This window comes from Erigeron canadensis, chromosome 5 (genome assembly GCF_010389155.1).
Source record: "Erigeron canadensis isolate Cc75 chromosome 5, C_canadensis_v1, whole genome shotgun sequence".
In the NCBI taxonomy this organism is placed as follows: domain Eukaryota; kingdom Viridiplantae; phylum Streptophyta; class Magnoliopsida; order Asterales; family Asteraceae; genus Erigeron; species Erigeron canadensis.
The window spans coordinates 33475742-33495001 of record NC_057765.1 but is presented as its reverse complement, the minus strand read 5'-3'; the positions used below and the strand labels follow the sequence as shown (position 1 = coordinate 33495001).

The 19260-nt window shown below is 30.0% G+C and overlaps 2 protein-coding genes across 2 annotated transcripts; both read right to left on the bottom strand.

The window, feature by feature from the left end:
• Nucleotides 1-1717: 1717 nt before the first annotated feature.
• Nucleotides 1718-3203, bottom strand: LOC122599713 (probable BOI-related E3 ubiquitin-protein ligase 2). Its single transcript, XM_043772266.1, has 2 exons — nt 2720-3203; nt 1718-2362 (listed from the first exon to the last, which is right to left on the bottom strand). The coding sequence occupies exons 1-2, from the start codon at nt 3134-3136 to the stop codon at nt 1802-1804; spliced, it is 978 nt and encodes a 325-aa protein (XP_043628201.1). The 5' UTR covers nt 3137-3203; the 3' UTR covers nt 1718-1801.
• Nucleotides 3204-13902: 10699 nt separating this feature from the next.
• LOC122600264 (probable BOI-related E3 ubiquitin-protein ligase 2) lies at nt 13903-15192 on the bottom strand. The gene is made up of 2 exons (XM_043772960.1): nt 14640-15192; nt 13903-14454 (listed from the first exon to the last, which is right to left on the bottom strand). Exons 1-2 carry the CDS (start codon nt 14865-14867, stop codon nt 13930-13932), a joined length of 753 nt encoding a protein of 250 aa, XP_043628895.1. The 5' UTR covers nt 14868-15192; the 3' UTR covers nt 13903-13929.
• Between the last annotated feature and the right edge of the window lie 4068 nt (nt 15193-19260).

The window sequence follows — 19260 nt, the reverse complement described above, 5'->3', positions numbered from 1 at the left end:
GAGTTGGCAACCGGTACCGACCACCTATCCATAACTCCCCATCCGACACCGATCAAGAATTCGGGGTTCTTTGTGTAGATGCCGATGTCCGGCATAAGCTTTTTTCTTGACGTTTAGTGAATATAGTGGGCCAGGATCTTATTTGACTATTATTTGTATCCACTTTGTTTATATATGTATGTGTGTAAATTGTAATAGAGTTGCAGAGAGAAAAGAAAGTAGAGAAGACGGATAGTATTGCTGGGAAGTGATTCAACTATCCAAGAAATAAATTAAAACAAGTGTTGCAAGAATAGGAAAAGAAAGTCAAAGAATACAGCAAACTTCTTTTTAACATAAATTTTCTATTTGAACCTTGAATTATTATCATATTACAAAATAGTTAGATTAGTTTTCTTTACTAGTGAATCGTTTTAGATAGTATTTTGTATTTGTATATTATATTGAATAAAAAGAGTTTAAAAACTAAATTATGTAATCTATAAAAAATAAATAAATAATGAAGATTTTGCGTTCTGCATTTATAATGGCTAAAAAGTGTTAAAATGATATAAGCTGATGTGGCATTGAGTTAGCATTTTAGATGGTTCTGGATGCAGCAACCATACCTGATTCTCAACCTGATGCTCTTATAAGCTAGTTTGTTTACAAAATTACGGCATGAATTGCCCCAAATCATACACAGTGGACTATGCTTTTCAAAGAAATAAATAAAATAGACCGTGGACCCAAGAGGTTCGTCTAAATAGGCCCATATTCCCAACCCAATCTACGTGTTTCTTTGCTCTCAGCACGTGTCATTTTCTGTTTCCCTGTTGACAAATACATTAAAATCGCCACACTCAACGGTTCCCTCTTTGACCCATATCTACTTTGTCTTCTTTTCTTTTTTCTCTTTTTTCTTTTCTTGCAATTACTCTAAAAGTTATACCCGTTGTCAAATTTTAACAATTTATATCTATACTTTTGTTAAAAAGAATTATAAAAATGATTGTTATATTTTACTCGTAGTTGATATCCGAAAATATTCATTAAAATTTAACATATTTATTATGCAACTTATTATTATATGTTAGAGCCACATGGTTGAATCAATGGTAAATATCCTGATCTTCTTTCACATACTGTCAATTTATTAGGACTTAAAACCCGTGGAAGGCGAATCAATTTCTTTTCTTTCTTATTACTATATGTTACATTAGCATCTGATTTCGGTAACCCCAAGTTAACTTTTTATCCCGATTTTCTTTTCTTTTTATTTTCATTACCAATAAGTCTTGAAAATATAAATATGACATTACCATATTTGTACTTCCACATGGTTCCCGAATAAATTATAGCAACAACCCAAATTATACGACATGATGGTATTAAACTTAAAAATAATACAACTGGGTCCTAAAGATCCCTAATGACAAGCTTTAATAGTATAGTACCAAACTTGCAATATTTAATAATCACTTCTATTGTAATAACTTTTGATATAATAAAATTAGTCGATTTAGTAACATGGGTTCTTTGTACGGAAGATACCTAATTATACATGCACATATTAATCTCTTATAGTTATGACTTCTCGAAAAGAAGTAAATATATATTGTCGGAAATTATTTTGTAAGAAGTTTTTCTATTTTGAGTTGGAGATAAATTTATGTACATCTTCATAGCTTGTTAGTACTTGCAATGAAAAAAAATCATGAACGATAACAGTAATTAATTAACCAACAAAAAATAACAAATTTCATATTAATTCTAATATTGAAAGAATTTTTCTAAAAGAAATTACAAATGAATTAATATATCAGGACATATGAACATGAACACTGATATTTTTAGGTGATTTACAAATAAGGCAAGTATCAACAGATGAAGCACAAACTGTACAAAGGCAAAGATGCCTACAAGGCAGCAACAACACACATGACTCTTGTTTTCCACAACTTTTGCACATCAGCCTCCTCTCATTACTGTTCCCACTATCTTGCTCGGGTAACATGCACGCATTTTCATAATTATTACTTTCGCAGCACGACTGAGCGTCGTCTGATAATACTGTCACGTCAGCATCACATCCCGACGACTTGTTATATTCGTTGTAAACCACTTGTTCAAGAACTTGTTTTAAATTGAAACGTAATGAATTGGCCGTTGCTTCGTTTGTTTGTGCTACTTCACGCCAGATTTGGTTTTCTATTGATAGGGATTTCACTTTCTCTTCTAATGCGTAGTTTAGTTTCCTCATTTTTGTGATCTCGTCTTCTTTTGCTCTTAATTTTTGTGTTATGTTTTCTTCTAATGCTGCGATTATTGTCCGTGAATTTCGCTTTCTTCTGTCCTCTATTTCAGCTCGCACTTTCTCCGTCTGAATTTTTTTTAGAATATTCATAAAACAAAGATTAGCAAATTATATCAAACTTTTACGATTAATAACGAATTTACACAAATTTTAGCAATTACATAAACAAATTATTTTTACGAATAATAGCCGCATATATTTTTTTATTACTCGTATTAATTTTTAACATAATAAATTGAATCATCAAATTTATATTAAAAAATAATAATGAGGTGAAATTAATACAAATGCATCTGTTTAATAAGTAACATCTAGCAAATAAAAACCAATTTTATTTAAATATATACTGTATGTATTACTGATTTTATTGATTTTATATATATGTATATGTAGAGATGGAGATTAATAAGATGAGATGCTTACATGAATAGCCACGAATTGATCGATTTCCAGCTGCTGTTGCTGAATCTGAGAAGAAATATCTTCGCCGAGAAACGTGAAATGAGATCGGCAGTTATTTAGATTCCGGTTACCGGCGATCGGACCGTTGGAAAACGGATACATAGAAGAATAAGAATCAGAATCACGAGAACGTTTTCTAGAAACCGGAAGAGTACTGTAAGTAAGTCCGCTATCATTTTCAGTGAAACCGGCGGAATACATCGGAAGTAGAGTATCGGCGGCGGCGGAAATAGGATTTATATAATTACAGTTGTAGAGATTGTTGACTACGGTGGTTGATGGTTGGTTGTTGACGGTGTTGATTGCCATTGGTGAGTGTTTGTTGAGAAGGAATTGGGGAGAGAAAAGTGTGAGATGATTAGCAGCTTCAACAGCCATTTTTCTTTTAAGATATTTGGAGATTAGAGATTGTGTGTGTTTGTTTGGAGAGAGGTAGATATATACTAGTCGTAAAGAAGAGTGATATATATATATGGAATGGAAATATAGAGATAGTGTGTGATGGTATAAAGGAGCCGGGGACACGAGATTTTGTTTGCTAGTGGATTTAGCATTTATGATATTTTAGTTATATATACTTATATTAGCTCATGCCGGGTATTTTTAAAATATATAAATTTTATAATATTTATGAAACAAAAAGTATATTATCGATATCACAACTTAATGAATACAAAAACTAAAAAATAAAACATATAAAATTAATTTCATATAAATATTAATTCCAGTTTTTACTCTTTTTTTATAACTTTAATTAAATAAAAAGAGAAACAAAAAGTGTAGAGTATATAATTTGAAAAATACATCTCAATTCATCAACAAAGACCATCTAAAACGTTTTGATTTTATTCGAGTTGTTCTACTCCGAAACAGTTCATACATGCACAACACAAAGTCGTAGATCATGTTTAACATGTGTTGGCTTAAGATTTTCAAGATGACTTAATGTGATCTTATTTTTTGTTGTTGAATAAGAAGTCACAATGAACCTATATTGGACAACAAATTAAATTAAAAGAAATAATAATAACAATAACATAAGAATTCAATGTTAAATAATACGGAGTAATAATAACAACGATTAAATATGAACAAAGTAAATAAATTAAAAAACCTTTTTAGTAGTCGATCGTAGCTCCCGTAAGGTTTTTCTTAGGGTTGAGAATATGTGAGAGTTTTTTCTAGGTGGTATATATATATATAATAAAGATTTTTGTATAAGATTTTTTTATTAAAGGTCAGCCATTTTTTATTTTAAATAAATATTAAAAAAATAAAAGATTAATAAGGAGAGAGTATTATGCTAAAGGCTTGGGATTAGGATGCCAAGTGTATCCCCAACCCCTCATTTAGTTATATTATAGATATACTAGTCCTCAAGCTCGTTCGATGCGATGGACAGATAGTCTCAAAATATATAAATCAAAGGTAAATAATAAATAACAAAACAGGTAAAAAAATAACAAACATGAACAATACAAATTTAAAATAATAAACCATTTTGCAATAGAAGAACAAGTCATAATCAACTTATAATTGACAACAAACTAAATTAAAAAAATAAAAAATAACAATAACATAACAAATATAAAATAATAAAAAACACAAACAAAATACCAAAAATAAAATTAAAATGATATAAAAAATACCGTATGATTCTTTTGTTGAGAAATTTATTTAAATTAATTTGTTTATTAAAGATAGGAAGAAAAAAAATAATATAAATGAGAATAATTAATAAAAATTTAATTTGTATATATAATAATTTATTGGGAAGCTTTAAGAATATTATACATTTTTAAAATCTAAAAGGATTTGTTTTGATTAGAAAAAAAGATTTATAATAGAGTTTTAAATATAATTATTTATTTAATTAACAAATAAAAAATATATAAAATGTAGAAAAAAAAGAGCTTTAGAGTAATTATTAGAAAAGATCTTTAAGCTTAAAAAGAGCTTTAAGAGATGTCAAGTGTGCCTCCAACCTCCTCTTATATATTATTAAATTGGACGACATTATCAAAATAATAATGATTAAATATAAACAAAGTAAATAAATTAAAAAACCTTTTTGGTAGTCGATCGTTGCTTCTGTAAGGTTTTTCTTAGGGTTGAGAATATGTGAGGGTTTTTTTAGATGATATATATATAAATAATAATAATAATGTTGTCTTTTAACGGGAGCTCTACCTCAAGTGTCGATGTTTTTAACTTTATAGTTTCTCCGCCTTTTTTATGGATTAATTGTCGTAACAATAAGGAAACATTAGATTGGTCCTTATGACAAATTAGCCCGTCATACTTGATGTAACTTTAATTTTTCCTTTCAGCTCTTTGTCGTAAGAAATTTTATTAATATAATCCTGTTGTTCCAAAATAAAATAAAAGAAGAGATTATATATCCCCCAAAGTCGGAAACAACTTTGTCAGTAGAATTAGAAAGATCTTAACATTTGGTTTAAAATCACAAGTTAAGATTTAATAATCAATATTAAATTTTGAACCTCGATTTTAATTAACGAGTCAAAATTATCCAGTTTTATTAGCCAAGTTGTGTTCTATTTAAAGGATTTTAATCTCGGTGTTGATGACATTGTTTTAGATGCTTGACCGACGGCCAAACTGACGTGTCACATTGTCTTGCGTCTTATAGAATCGTTGGGTAGATGAAAGGTATGTAGAGGAATCAACAAGATTGGAGTACGAAAGATAGAATAATGAGCACATGGACATGGGATTGAATTATTTCTTTTGTTTATTTATGTTCAGGATTACAAATAATTTATAACGCGTGTCTCCTGGGCCCTGACTGCCCAATTTGCAAGTTGGAGTCTTTTGAAACATTAAAAACCAATCTTTCGTTTTTTAATCTCAATAATAATCACTCTTAGACCCACCACTCACATAAAGCCAAATTTATTCCTTACACTAGGGTTTACCGAGATTTTTGAGGAATCTTATTATACTATTGAAGGAAAGATTGAAATTGCAACGATAAATAATTGTCAAGATTTGATAGAATATATGTGTATTCACAAAGGTGCTCATGTTGACTGATTAAGAATTGTCAATTAAATCAAATAATTTTTAGAAAAAGTATATTTTGATACCAAGAGCATGGTTTATGCGAGATAGTATGGAAAACACTAAAAAAAGTTTTATTCACACATAATGAGAAGATTAATAAGTGAGGGAAGGGATTCAATGTCATAATGCCGTTTGACTAGAAAAGAGGAGCATTCTTTTATTCCAATTCCAAATTATATATGAGAGTTGGATTATTGGAATAGGAATAAGAATAGGAATGGGACAGTGGGGGATTATATAAAATGGATGGACGACTTGACAACATAGCTAGCCTGCCATAAAAGTGATTTGCTATTGAATTGATGATGAACTTGGTCCATCAAATATATGCATCCATCTCTTTCATATCAAAATACACTATTTTCGTATCTTCCCTAAAGTTAATTCCCTAAATTAATTATCACCTTTTTTGTGACACTATTGTAAAAATATCGTGAATCAATTTGCCAATACTGTTGGTCGTGGCACAGCATTTGTGTATCATAATAGTCTTTTTTTTTGGGGTGGAAAATTTAAGAATGTGGAAGACACATGTTTTGATGCATGCTAAGCCAATAAGGTGCGGGCTAAATGATTATATAGTAAAGAAACACTCACATTTGTGACAAAAGCAATCAAATAAGTCATATCACCACTAAGCTTAATAAGTCGAAAGTTGAACATCACCAAACTAGCTAGTGTAGTGGACTATTACTCTTTGAAGAAGTTTTATTATACTGATTAAGAATATTTATACTCTTTTAGAGCTTAAGGATGTTGATGGAAGATTATGGCAAAAAGTTCCGGTCCGGTTTGTCCATGTTTACCTAGATTATATATAAAACGTTCATGAAGAAAATATAGTTTTAATAAACATACCTACCAAGTTAATTAAAGTGGATTACAAGCCTGTGTGTTGATGAAAGATATCAAAATTGATAATGTGAATAGATAGGAGATGCATGTATTAATATTAAAAAACCGTCATTTTCGTGTTGAAAGACTTACGAGGTGAAAGCGTTCCATCACGCTTAGTAGGTTTAAAGCTTATCCGGTTATCCGGCCGTATGTTTAGGTAGCTAGAAACGATGTATGTATATATTTGCTTAATAAACAACGGGAAGTGAGAAGTCAGTTATGAAAACGAAAGTTTTGCTTGGCTTGAAGGAAATGGATCGAGGTAACGTTATATGGTGACAGATTACTACATTGATTTGAAAGGCCATTGCATACATGCCTTTAGGCTTGCAAAACAATTCATACTGGTAAGAAGTTTTGAATTTATTTGTAAATGGTTGATATGTCATCGTTATAGCATAGGTATCATAGTGAACAAAGCTAGCATACATAATTTCGGTAGAAAGAATAACAATTTTTTCACAAATACGGTAAATACCGGCCGGTATTACCGGTATCGGAGACCACGCCGGTATTTTAAGTCCGGTATTTTTCCGGTATTTTCACTATTTAATACCGGCTGGTATTTCCGGTATTCCCGGTATTTTCCGTTATTACCATACCGGTATTTCCGGTATTTTCAAAAAATAAATTTTGATTTTTAAAAAAAATTATTTTTATGATACTTTAATGTTATTTTTTTTGTTACTTGTGAACTTTAAAACCTATATTTTGTTATGAAATACATATTTGGTATTATTTTTGAATAATTATAATTGCATTTTGACTATTTTTGTTAAATTGTAATAAGTTTTGTAAGATTTTTACACAAAAAATATAATAAATTAAAAATAGTCGTACCGGTCGGTATTTCCGGTATTACCGATAATACTGTTAATACCGGAAAATTTTTCCACGCCGATATAACTAAAATACCGGTTTTTAAAACATTGATTTCACATACATATGTAGATAAATATGAAGAGTTAATTTGTGTAGCTAGAGAAAAACGTGCGAGTCACATTGGAATTTTGTGATGTCAATGGGATTGGTGTGGATGGTGAAAAATGATCATGTCATCTACTCACGACTAAGTTTCATATGTTAATTAAACTTTAGTAAAGTGGATGCTTACGATTATGTTTCTCAATCTTACCACTACTACATTGTTTCTGAACTCGATTGAACCAATTACTTAATATATATATATATATATATATACTTCTTTATATATGTGTTATCTCCTCATTTTGAATTTCATCCCTAGTTTTTTCCCGAGACTAAAATTAATTATCTTCGAAATTCACTATGCACGCCTTTATATATATTATTCTATGATGAGCTTAGCAATAACGCAGTAACATATCAAGATAATGTCATTATATGTTATTCTTACATCATCTAACATGCAGTAGTAAGGCTTTTTCAAAGAATGTTTTTCTTTTTACCTTCTCATCTCACTTAAAATAACTAATTAATTTTGGTTTTGAGATGTTATTCAATAAAAATTATCTCGAAATAATTTTAACCCGTGGATTAAAATCAAGAGTAAATACTCAAAAAACATATATCCTAATCGTTCATTTTTAATTTAAGAGTTTAAATTCTTTCAACTCGACCTATCAAGTTATTTACAACTTGTGTTGATTTTTTCTTTATATCTTTTCTCAATCGGCGAATAGTTATTAGGGTCGAATCCTGACTTCTTTACTACTTTTTACACTAATTATATTTTAATGGGTCATTGCTTTGTTGATTAAGAGAGGTTTTTTTGTTACCACTTCACTTAGGGACAGATAGGGAGCCAGAAACTTTTTTGCGAGGGAACAATTTTAAAAATTGTTTGTTATACTTATAAGAGTCGTTTCCGAAAATATAAAAAAAAAGACCCTAGCTCGAGAATATAAAATGAACCCTCAAAAGAATTTTATCACACAACGATTGTAACACTCATATTCAAAAATACGAGTTTATTTTGAAAAAATAAAGACCACACGTGTCAGACAAGGTTTTAATAAATGAAAATGTAAATAATGCAAACCTGTAAAATATACGAGTATTTATTATTTAATAATTAGCTTGTATGTATATCTTTCCTACATAAATATTATGACTATTATAATTACTTGTTTGTGATAAACATATGTAATATTTTGAAAGAAAATAATTCTTCCACAAACAACTACATTATTAGTGTACTACACATTTACATAACTAAACAAATGAATCTTTTTCTTTAACTTTTTCATTCTATCTATTAAATATCAAAACAACTCAAGTTAAATATTTTACTAATTGAGAGATCTATCTCAAAGTATAAACTTATAACAACGGAGATAACATTTGTATGTACTTCTTATTTATTTTTTCTTATTTTTAAAAAAGAGTTACAAATATACCATTTAAATTTTGAAAATTTGCATTGTATCAAATTTGGAGTGAGGGCAGTTGACCCCACTGCCCCCATAGTAGCTTCGTCCATCCTCAGGGGCTGTGTGTTTGAGACTATATTGTAACTCAACGAATTTTTTCAGAGTAGTTGCTCAAGATTTAGAGACTCACAGTTTTGTCCATTAAAACAAGGGTCATATATCGTTTTATAATCTTAAGATGGATACACCGATTTGAAATGTAATTAAAAACGTGTTTATGAGCTACATCCTTCACCATGTAAAGTTTATCACGTTAAGTATGATAAATAGTGTTCGTCTAAAATACTTGCTAACATTGAATCACACGATATTGAATTGTTGGGTAGATGTTGCTTTGTTTTTGATATTGGCCAGTGGTTATATTGTTAGGTGGATCATCCAAATTTTGAGTACTATTTTGGAATGCATCTCGTCCCCTCTCACCTAACAATTGTGGTTAATGGGAGAATACACAATCTACCAATCTTCGCATTGTCCAACCAAACCAACCATTGTCATCAATCACATTGCTAAAACTTAAGTGTCCAAATTTTGAATTTTATACAAATAAATTTTAGGAAAATGCTAAAAAAAGCCCCTAGGGATTCACTCAACGCACATAAAAAGGTTATACAACTTTATATTAAACGTCGGGCCCTAGATTTTTATGTAAGTGTACAACTAATTAATGCATCTTAACGAGAGTCCCTAAGGCTTTGTTTAGCAAAACCCTAAATTATAAACGCTAATGAGAAATAGAAAGAAAGAAATGTGGTAAGAATTAAATAATATTTGGGACAACCAATATCAAATACACTAAGCAATTGACTAATTGTTATGATCATCATTTAGGCATGGTGAAGGGAAAAGAGTGATCTATCTTCATCTCTTTATTTCTCTTAGTTTATCGAATCAAAATATTTTATCTCATTTCAACCTTTTAACTTATTTTTTTTTCAAAATCTTTTTAATAGCAGCCATCACTTTTAACCTTTTTTCTTTCATCCCCCTCAAGTTTTTCTCCATCTCACTTAACTCTCCCCTTTGAAATTTTCATCTTCCTCGACCTTTCTCTCCCATCTTCCTCTCATCCACTGGAGAGCTCTCAACCTTCTCCTCTCATCTCCCTTGAGTGGCGGCCGAACCTCCTCTCATCTCCCGAGCTCCCTCCCATCTACCTCCCTCCTTCCCTCCCCTCTGATAGAGGCTAAAAATGACCAGGGTTTAAATTTTAGTAATGTTGTATTATGGAGTATGTGTAAAAAAAAAAATAGTTAACTAATAGATATCGATGATTAAATGTAATAATAATTACATCTGGTATGCACGTATCCAATGTTATCTTTACATTCAGACGTTATGTTTTTTTTTTCTAGCTAGGTTATACAATCAAAAGATAATCCATATGGTGATAATAATAAATCAGATCGCATTATCATTTTCGTCACAATTTAAAAGACAACATCTGATATTTCCAAGTGCTCGTCTCGTGACTATACAATAATGTACTGAATGCGTGTCCATCATTTTCTCACTTTCATCACCTCTGCAATATAGTTTTATTACTTTGATACTTCTATTACAACTGCTTTTAACATGCTAAACTATATATATTTATTGTGAATTGTAGTTACAATATCCGCTTTTCATTAATATATTCAAACGAAGATCAGAAGCACCATTTCAATTAAATGTTCACAGTAATAAAGTAATTCTTCTATAATACTATATATACAAATTATACATTCTATACTATTATAGAAAAACAGTTTGTAAAATAACTATTTTATCCTTAATAAATTAATTTACACAATGAGTTCTTATGTAAAACATTTTTAGTTACATTAGTCACATTTACATCAACCTATATAACTACTCGACATCGCCACCGCCAAGGCATCAATAGTCGCTGTCATTATCACCCATCTACAGTACCATTAGACCGCCCTCACGGCCACCAACGTCGCATTGCACAAGTACCATGATTAATAATCTGAAAGTTTCGCTTTGTAATTCAGTAGTCAAAGATTACATATTTGGTTTAAAAAATTTCATTTTTAAAAAGGGAAAAAAGATTAGCAATTCTTATCTATATCATAATTAGCTCAAATCATTATATCCATATATAGCTTAATAACCAATCAGTGCAAATTCTTAGTCGTCTAATTTGTTAGCTCAATATCACATTTTTCTTATCTAGTATCTAACTTTATGATGATAATTGGTTTAGTGATCGTAAATGCTAAGAGGTCAAAGTTTATACCAGCCCAAATCTTAAAGACCTCAAACGTACTTTTTCAGCTACGGTCATATATTTATTTAGCAAATTCAAGTTTTAAATTGAGATATCCATGTTGTTTAATCGGGTTTTCACTTCCAAAATGTTTATTTAAAAAAGTTCAAAATTAAAACCCTTTTAATGATTATCTTATAAAAGAAGTTTTACATACATAAGTGAATTGTCAAAATCAGTATAATAGTCTACCATAGTTCTTTCGGGACATCCGATGAAAGTGGAATGATACAGAGAAACATAACATGAAAGAATAACACACAAAAATAATTTAACACCAATTTTTTTAAAAAAAATATCTCTCAAAATTAACCTTTGACCCAACAATGGAATGGCTCAGAAATTCAGCTAGGATTCTGGCGGGATGCAATAACAAATATTTAACCATATTGTTACCAACTTATTGGTAATAGCATTATCAATATAATAAGTGTAAATAACAAAAAAACAAAATTAAATAAAATGCCATAGTACTAAGTGGCAATTTCCAAGAAAGTTGATATCAAGACGTAACAACAACCCAAACCATCTACTATTATTTTTACTTCATCTTTGCATTGTGAAGCATGCGTGCCTCTGACCACATAAAACCAAAGATAATCCATATAGCACATGCATTGAACCAATGTAAATTTGGCTAATAAAGCTTTCTTTTCCATTGCCAACTCATATAAAGATTTCATCTTTCCAAAACATAGAAGTAAATGCTTTTTAGGGCCCTCAATCTATTATTACTACTTGTTTAACACTATCTTCTTAATCTTTGTTTACACATATAGATACATAATACATCCAATCAAATAAAGATATATAGTCATATAGTAATACAATTATACAAATAATAATATAATGAACCCCACTTAATTAACGTGCACTCTGTTCCCCCCTATATATTATTTGCTCCTATGAAAATGGTCATTAAAAAGAGAGACCGACAGTTTAGACTTCGTGTTGGATACGCAATGATGGCGCAAAATACGCTGCCATATCTCGACACTTTGCAATTTCGAAGGCCCCCTCTTTAATTCCCTTTAGTATAAAGTCATGAAGACATCCCTCGTGACCTATATTTTTTTTTTTTATAAAGTTATGTACTTTATATATGTATGACTTATAGTACTGGTGTACGTCCAATCACTCTTTTGGATGTGTAAGTTATAATTAGCCGATGAGAGTTGTTTATATGTTTTGAAACTAGAAATGTAATTATAACCTACATGTAACACGTTCTAATGATATATCCTAGTGGTGATAATCAGTTGATCACGTATCATAATTCATATAAGTAAATGTTAATGAAGTACAAGTATTTCGTGATTTACCTCTCATCATATGAGATATAGGGAGTTCCTCGATGAGAGTTTCGTCTGAGTTTACCCAAGTTTGAATATGAGGGGACAGGTTTTAATTCTATTAATTCCCATGTCTTCGGACAGACTAATAGAGGACTTTCTTCCATCGGATATTTAAAATATTACATAACTAGAACGAATATCTCCTCATCGATCTTAAAATTTGGAGAACATCTGCTACCGAGAAAGAAAATACTCATCTACACAATGCTTTAAAGAGACGAGCAACAATTAATTTTGAAGAATTTGAATGTCAGCTACGTCCCTCTGTACTTATGGCATGATGCAACATATGTTCACGTTAGCCCATGGAAGGTCATTTTGGTTGCGTTTCATTATGATCTCCTTTTTATCTATAGTAGTAGTCGTCAATTTACGTGTTAATGTTTTTTTTTGTTATAGCCAATTAGCCATGTTTGAATTCTTTTTTTCTACTTTGAATCGAAATATGTATTCACTTTGTACCGGTTAACTTTTTATACTAGCAAGTTATTTTATCAAAATTTTATAATCGGTCAAAAAATAAGAATAATTTATACTTTATTATAAAAAGAATAACACTTTATTTTTGAAAGTATTGAAAAATAAGTAATATTTTTCACTTAGCATCTTTTAAAATATTTTTAACTACACTACCCACTTTAACAGTAATGATTAGATTACACTTTCAATCGTATCTTTTAAAATATTTTTATTAACTTTTTACATCAATTATCTGCACTACTCGATGCCTAATCTACCACCAACAGTCACCCCACCACAACATCATCGCCGCTACGACAATCGACGCATTGCGCGATTAACGTACTAGTATAATATATACCATGCAACATATAAAATTATAATTAGTATCAACGTTTTGCATAAATTATATCAAGTTATATCAACGTTTATATTAGTGGCTGTCATTTTCTTTGCTCAGTTTTTAGGCGTTTACCCAACGCCATCTCGATCCTCTTTTTTCCTCCTATAAAATCATACTTTATTTGTTTTTTAACCTGACCTGAAACCAAACAACACTCCACTGCACAAACTGACAATCAAATAAACAAATGCTTTTCCGAGAAAAGAATAAAATAAAAATAAACAGAAATCATAATTCTCTATGTTATTAAAAGTAAAAAATAAATAAATGATGTGTCAATAAATAAATTAAGTCGTGGTCATGTTAACATGAACCCCGGCAGATTTTGTAGACTTACAGACTGGGCAAATACTGATACCCCCAGAATCATCACATACGTTACATACACATAAATGCCTGCAAGGCAGTAACAATACACATGCCTCTTTCTTTCTACATTTCCAACACAACCACCTTTTATTATTTTCGTAATTGCTTCCGTAGCATGATGATTGCGTGTCATCAACATTATTTATATTTGTTGTGTCGTGTTGTTGATCTTGTTGTAGTTGAAGTTGGTTTAGGACTTGTTGTAGATTATTTCGTAACGTGTTTGCTGTTGCCTCGTTTGTTTGAGCTAATTCCATCCATATTTGATTTTCTAGTGTTAACGTTTTGACTTTTTCTTGTAGTGAATGATTCAATTGTCCCATTTTTGTTATTTCTTCTTCTTTTGTTTTTAGTCTCTTCATTATTCCTTGTTGTGCTGCTTCTATCAATCTTTTTGAGTTTCTTTTTCGCATTTCTTCAATTTGTCTCCTCGCATTTTCCGTCTGCAATTTTCAGAAACCACAAATCATTATCCAAAAAAAAGTTACTATTTTGGTTTCTTGGGGAAAAAATAAAATAAAATCATGGTATTGCCACGTTTCTAGATATGCTGATTATGAAGTGGACATTTATTTTGTGACAGAAGAGTATTTATTATAAGATGAATGATAAATAAATGTGATCTTACATGATGAGTGATGAATTGATCAATCTCCAATTGTTGTTGATACATTTGTGATGAGATATCTTGATTGAGAAACATGAAAGAACCAAGAAGATGTTGGTTCAAATTAATTATCGGTTGATTGAGAGACGATGATGGAAGTTTCCTTGAAACCGGAATTACAGATGTAAGTCCGCTATCAGTCTTGATAGCGGGCGTCATAATTCCGGAATCATATTTGTCAATCATCATTTTTTTTATAGTAAATAAAGCTAGAATGAAGCACAAACTTTTGAAATAATATCTCTATACACTAGAATGTGAATAAAGGTAACTAGCTAAATGATGAAACCAAATATACATATATATGGAGCATAAAATGGAAATGAAAGTAAAAGCAAGCACATGAATGTGTTAGATATAGGTGTGGGTGAATGTATAGGTGAGTGGGTGGTTGGGTAATGAAAAAGGGGCCTGCCTGCTGATTGTGTGATATGACTGTTATACCAATACTAGTACTAGTACAAACACAAACACAAACACACAGATTTAAAGCAATAGTGAAAGTTGGTCCATAGTAGAGGCTTTTTTGGTGTTATTTGTTTTTTGAATTGACTCTATTTATAAGGAATGATGATCATGACTAGTCTATCTGCCACGTTAATTTAGTCAGATGGGACCGTTGATTGTCTCGTATGGCACAGGTTTTTGATTTGGGCTTTTGCTCCATTTCTTTAAGCCCTGGCCCCATTTGCATAATATGTGTCTCTTTCCACGAGGTTAATTTCTACCTGTTTACACCCATTTTTCTTTCTTTTTAATTCCTTTTATATACGTATCGGCAATGATGGACCAAAAGAAAGATTTAATATTGAAGTGGGTCGGTTGTTTAATCGGTTTGATTGTGAATTGAAGTTTTATTTGGAACAATAATGTAAATTAATCGGTTAAATCTATAAGTCTTTGATTTTCAAATAGAGAATAGAAAAAGATTATTTGTTTTAAAGGTGAATTTCGCTGAAAATTTCGTGTCGTGATTTGACAGCGAAAGGTCAAGCATACGTTGTCTTAACCGTATCCGCGCTACAGAGCTCCCTCGAAGTAGGAAATATCTATTTCAAATACCTGATGGTGAAAACCCCTTATTAATCCGCTCGAAGGCACGACAATCAATATGGGTAAACTCTGCCCCCTCATATCTGAACATGGGTATACCCAAGCCAAACCTTCATAAAGGAACTTCCTTATGTCCTCCCTAAGGCTTGAACTCAATACCTCATACATAAGGGGATGGTATCTCAACCATTGAGCTAATACTTAAGGACGAATTAGAAAAAAAGATTTAGATGTTTTTTTTATATTTAACAAACTTAATATTAAGTCAAATTTCATTTTTATTTTTTGGGACTTAATAAATAAAAATAATTATTAATAAACTATATTTTACTTAATACATATATACATTATTTATGCATTCAAACACTTAATACACTCGATATGTTTTGTTTAATTTACTTAAGTGTGAAAATCAGTAAATCCATTCTTAAGAATTTTTTAAAAGTGAAAAAGAAATGAGTGGAAAGGATAAGAAGAGAAAATTGTAGTTGTTTTTGCTTCAAATTTTTTTCCTTTCATATTTGAGGTGATTATGAAGGAAACTTTCTCCCGTATCCTTTCCATTCGTAAGTTAATTAAACATCTTAATCTTAATCTTAATCTTAATATATACTATAAGACAGTTCAACTAATGACTTATTAACCAATCAAATCGTTCAATTTCATCAAATCGTTCAATTTCATCAAATTGACTTTCGCTTATGTCATCATTTAGATTAACTATAAATTAAAAATCTTAATAATTATTATCCAAATATAATATTATATTAGTATTTATATTATTTTGTAGAAAAAATCTCATTAATTTACACATTTTTTTGTTTTCTATCAATAATTTACACTTTTTAACCCTGAATACTTAATTTATATTTACTTTTAAACATCAACTTGAGGTATTTTTTAAAGATTTACAATCATTTAATTAGTTAAAAAAGTTAATATGAACTATATTGAAGATTCATTATATCTCTCAAATAAAAAAGGTACATAATTTTTCTTTTTTTGTATATTAGGTTTGCGTATTAATGTTTAAAGTTAAAATTGACACTCAAATCAAGAAACCTAATTGTTATCAAAGAGTATGAAAACAATCTTAATTGTTATATAATTATCATAGGACATGTGATTGAAAACAAACCTATGCGTGTTATGGATCTGCATCATGATCACATTACATATACTTGAATGTCAAATACATGATCAAAAGTATGTTTATATTTTAATTCTTAATTATTTTTCCTAATAAAATTACATTACGAGTACAACTGGTTTCAAAAAGTTATATAATAGATAAATTCTTATAACATGTGCCTTGTGGAATGAATACGACAAACAATTTCATCAATATGTCTCAGCTAATAATGACAGTGACGAATATATATAGTTATTGTACTACAACTTGAAAAGTGTAACACTTAAAATTTTATATCTTCAAAATTATAAGCTTTTATGACTTAAATGTATGAAAATCTAATATTGATAATATTGTAAACCACGAGTTTAGTGTTGGACACGGGTTTAAAATCTAGTTAATTACTAAAGAAAAAAACCTTCCCTACGCTTTAATAGTCAATATATGTTTTTTTAAGGGATAAGTGCGCCGGAATGCAGTTAACTAATCCCAAAAAGTTATTGTGTGCACGAACTTTAGATTTGTTTTATGTATTCAGGAAATTTGACAAGATGGTTAAAGTAAGCATGGAACCGGTTTCCTACTTATGAGCATCAGTTTCCTATTTTTATTGTGTGCATAAACTAATCCCAAACAATTATTGTGTGCATGCCACGTAAGCAGTCAACGTGAAAGTGGTGACCGGCTAAATTTTTACCCGGTAACTTTTGTTTACTATGGGACTCTTGAATAAATTTCTTGAATACAATAAAACAAAGCTAGAGTTCGTGCACGTAATAACTTTTTGAGATTAATTAACTACATTCCGGCGCACTTATCATTTTTTTTAACGACAAATTGAAATTATTGTAGGGCAATTAGTCACCCGATAGAAAACGAATTCAATTGTACGTATTGTTATTGCTACAAGTTTTTTTTTCATGTCTATACTATTTCTACCGCTAGTATAATTTACTTTAAGCAAATATAATATGTACGTTACACCTTGTTATATACAATTAATATTAGTTACTTTAGATCATATCCATTACTAACTACGTTTCTTTTATCATATGTAACTCCAAGTTCAGCTTTCTCTTGCTTGTAATCTAGCTTCTCGCTATTCTTCCCATCATTAATAAAATTGTTGATTTGATTTTTTTTTTTGAAAAAAAAAAGAAGTACGTTTCTTTTTCTAGCGTCACGCTATTCATTTATGTGTTAGTTAAGCAGTAAAGACCAGTCATGAATAATTAGTGTACATCGTCATGTTACATTTAGATACAGTAATAATAATGGTAATTAAAAAAATTGGCTGGCTTTTGGTCAAAGATAATGAAAGTGGGATTAATTGAGAACTGTGTAGAGGGAGGTGCGCTGAAATTTAATGATAAAAAGGAGGAGGTGTGGGTGGATGGGTCACAATCTCCGTAGGGTGGTGGGAAAAGAGTGATAGTGTCTCGTTGCTACCACCAATATATATTTTTCATCTTTTCAGTTTTCTTTCTTTTTCCCAATTAATTCATGGATTATTTATGTTAACTAATTGGTCAAACTTTAGTTGTGTTAATTCAGTGTAATATTTTAGTGACATACTTACTTATTTAGTTTATTATTTGTCTATACGTTTTGAAGTAGATCTAATCAATGTTCGACTAATTAGAATGATTGGTGATTTGGTGTAAATTTTATCTATTGTAAGTTTGTATTTGAATGTTTGTGCTAGTGAGAATAATTTTTATTTTTTGAAACAGTTATATATAGAGAACCACTTAATATAAATATGAAGATTAAAGACTTATACGCAATGTTAACAAATTCCTATATTATTTCATATATCTTGAATCATAACTAAAAACCAAACGAACTTTATTACATCTTTCCAAAGTTGGACCAAATGGGTATAAATAGTGAGGACCAAAGACATGTTGAGCCACTTTTTTCTTCTTTATGTGCATCGAATTAAATGTTCTTTCTGTACGTGTTCAATGTCAAATACAATTTTTTGAAAAGTTATTAGACTTGAATTTTCCTCGAAATCAAAATCAAATTTTCTGTTATTAAATTATTGTGATGTAGAATTGAATGAACCTTCCCTGAAAGCTTACTTTGTAGTACAAATATAGTTTTTCTTCTCTAGAAGGTAAATTAAGTTTAATGTTGTTTTCAACGTTTTTCTATTATAATGTCGACTAGTACAGATATTAAACCAAAATACACATCTAATGAGGGGGCCCTAGATGCACAAATACATCAATATATACATGTCTTCAATTCCTTCTCTACGTAACATATAACTTAATTAATTACTATCCGTAACTTATACTTTTCTTGTTAGAATAATTATGAATAATTACTGACGCACCTATTATATTACATTTCTTATAGAAATTCAAGGATCACGTACACGTACATATA

Excerpts from the sequence above, each read along its gene's own strand:
- LOC122599713 (XM_043772266.1), bottom strand. The coding sequence starts at position 3,136 with ATGGCTGTTGAAGCTGCTAATCATCTCACACTTTTCTCTCCCCAATTC. Across the intron at positions 2,363-2,719 it reads ATCAATTCGTGGCTATTCAT|ACGGAGAAAGTGCGAGCTGA; the intron begins GTAAGCATCTCA and ends AAAAAAATTCAG.
- LOC122600264 (XM_043772960.1), bottom strand. The coding sequence starts at position 14,867 with ATGATGATTGACAAATATGATTCCGGAATTATGACGCCCGCTATCAAG. Across the intron at positions 14,455-14,639 it reads ATCAATTCATCACTCATCAT|ACGGAAAATGCGAGGAGACA; the intron begins GTAAGATCACAT and ends TGAAAATTGCAG.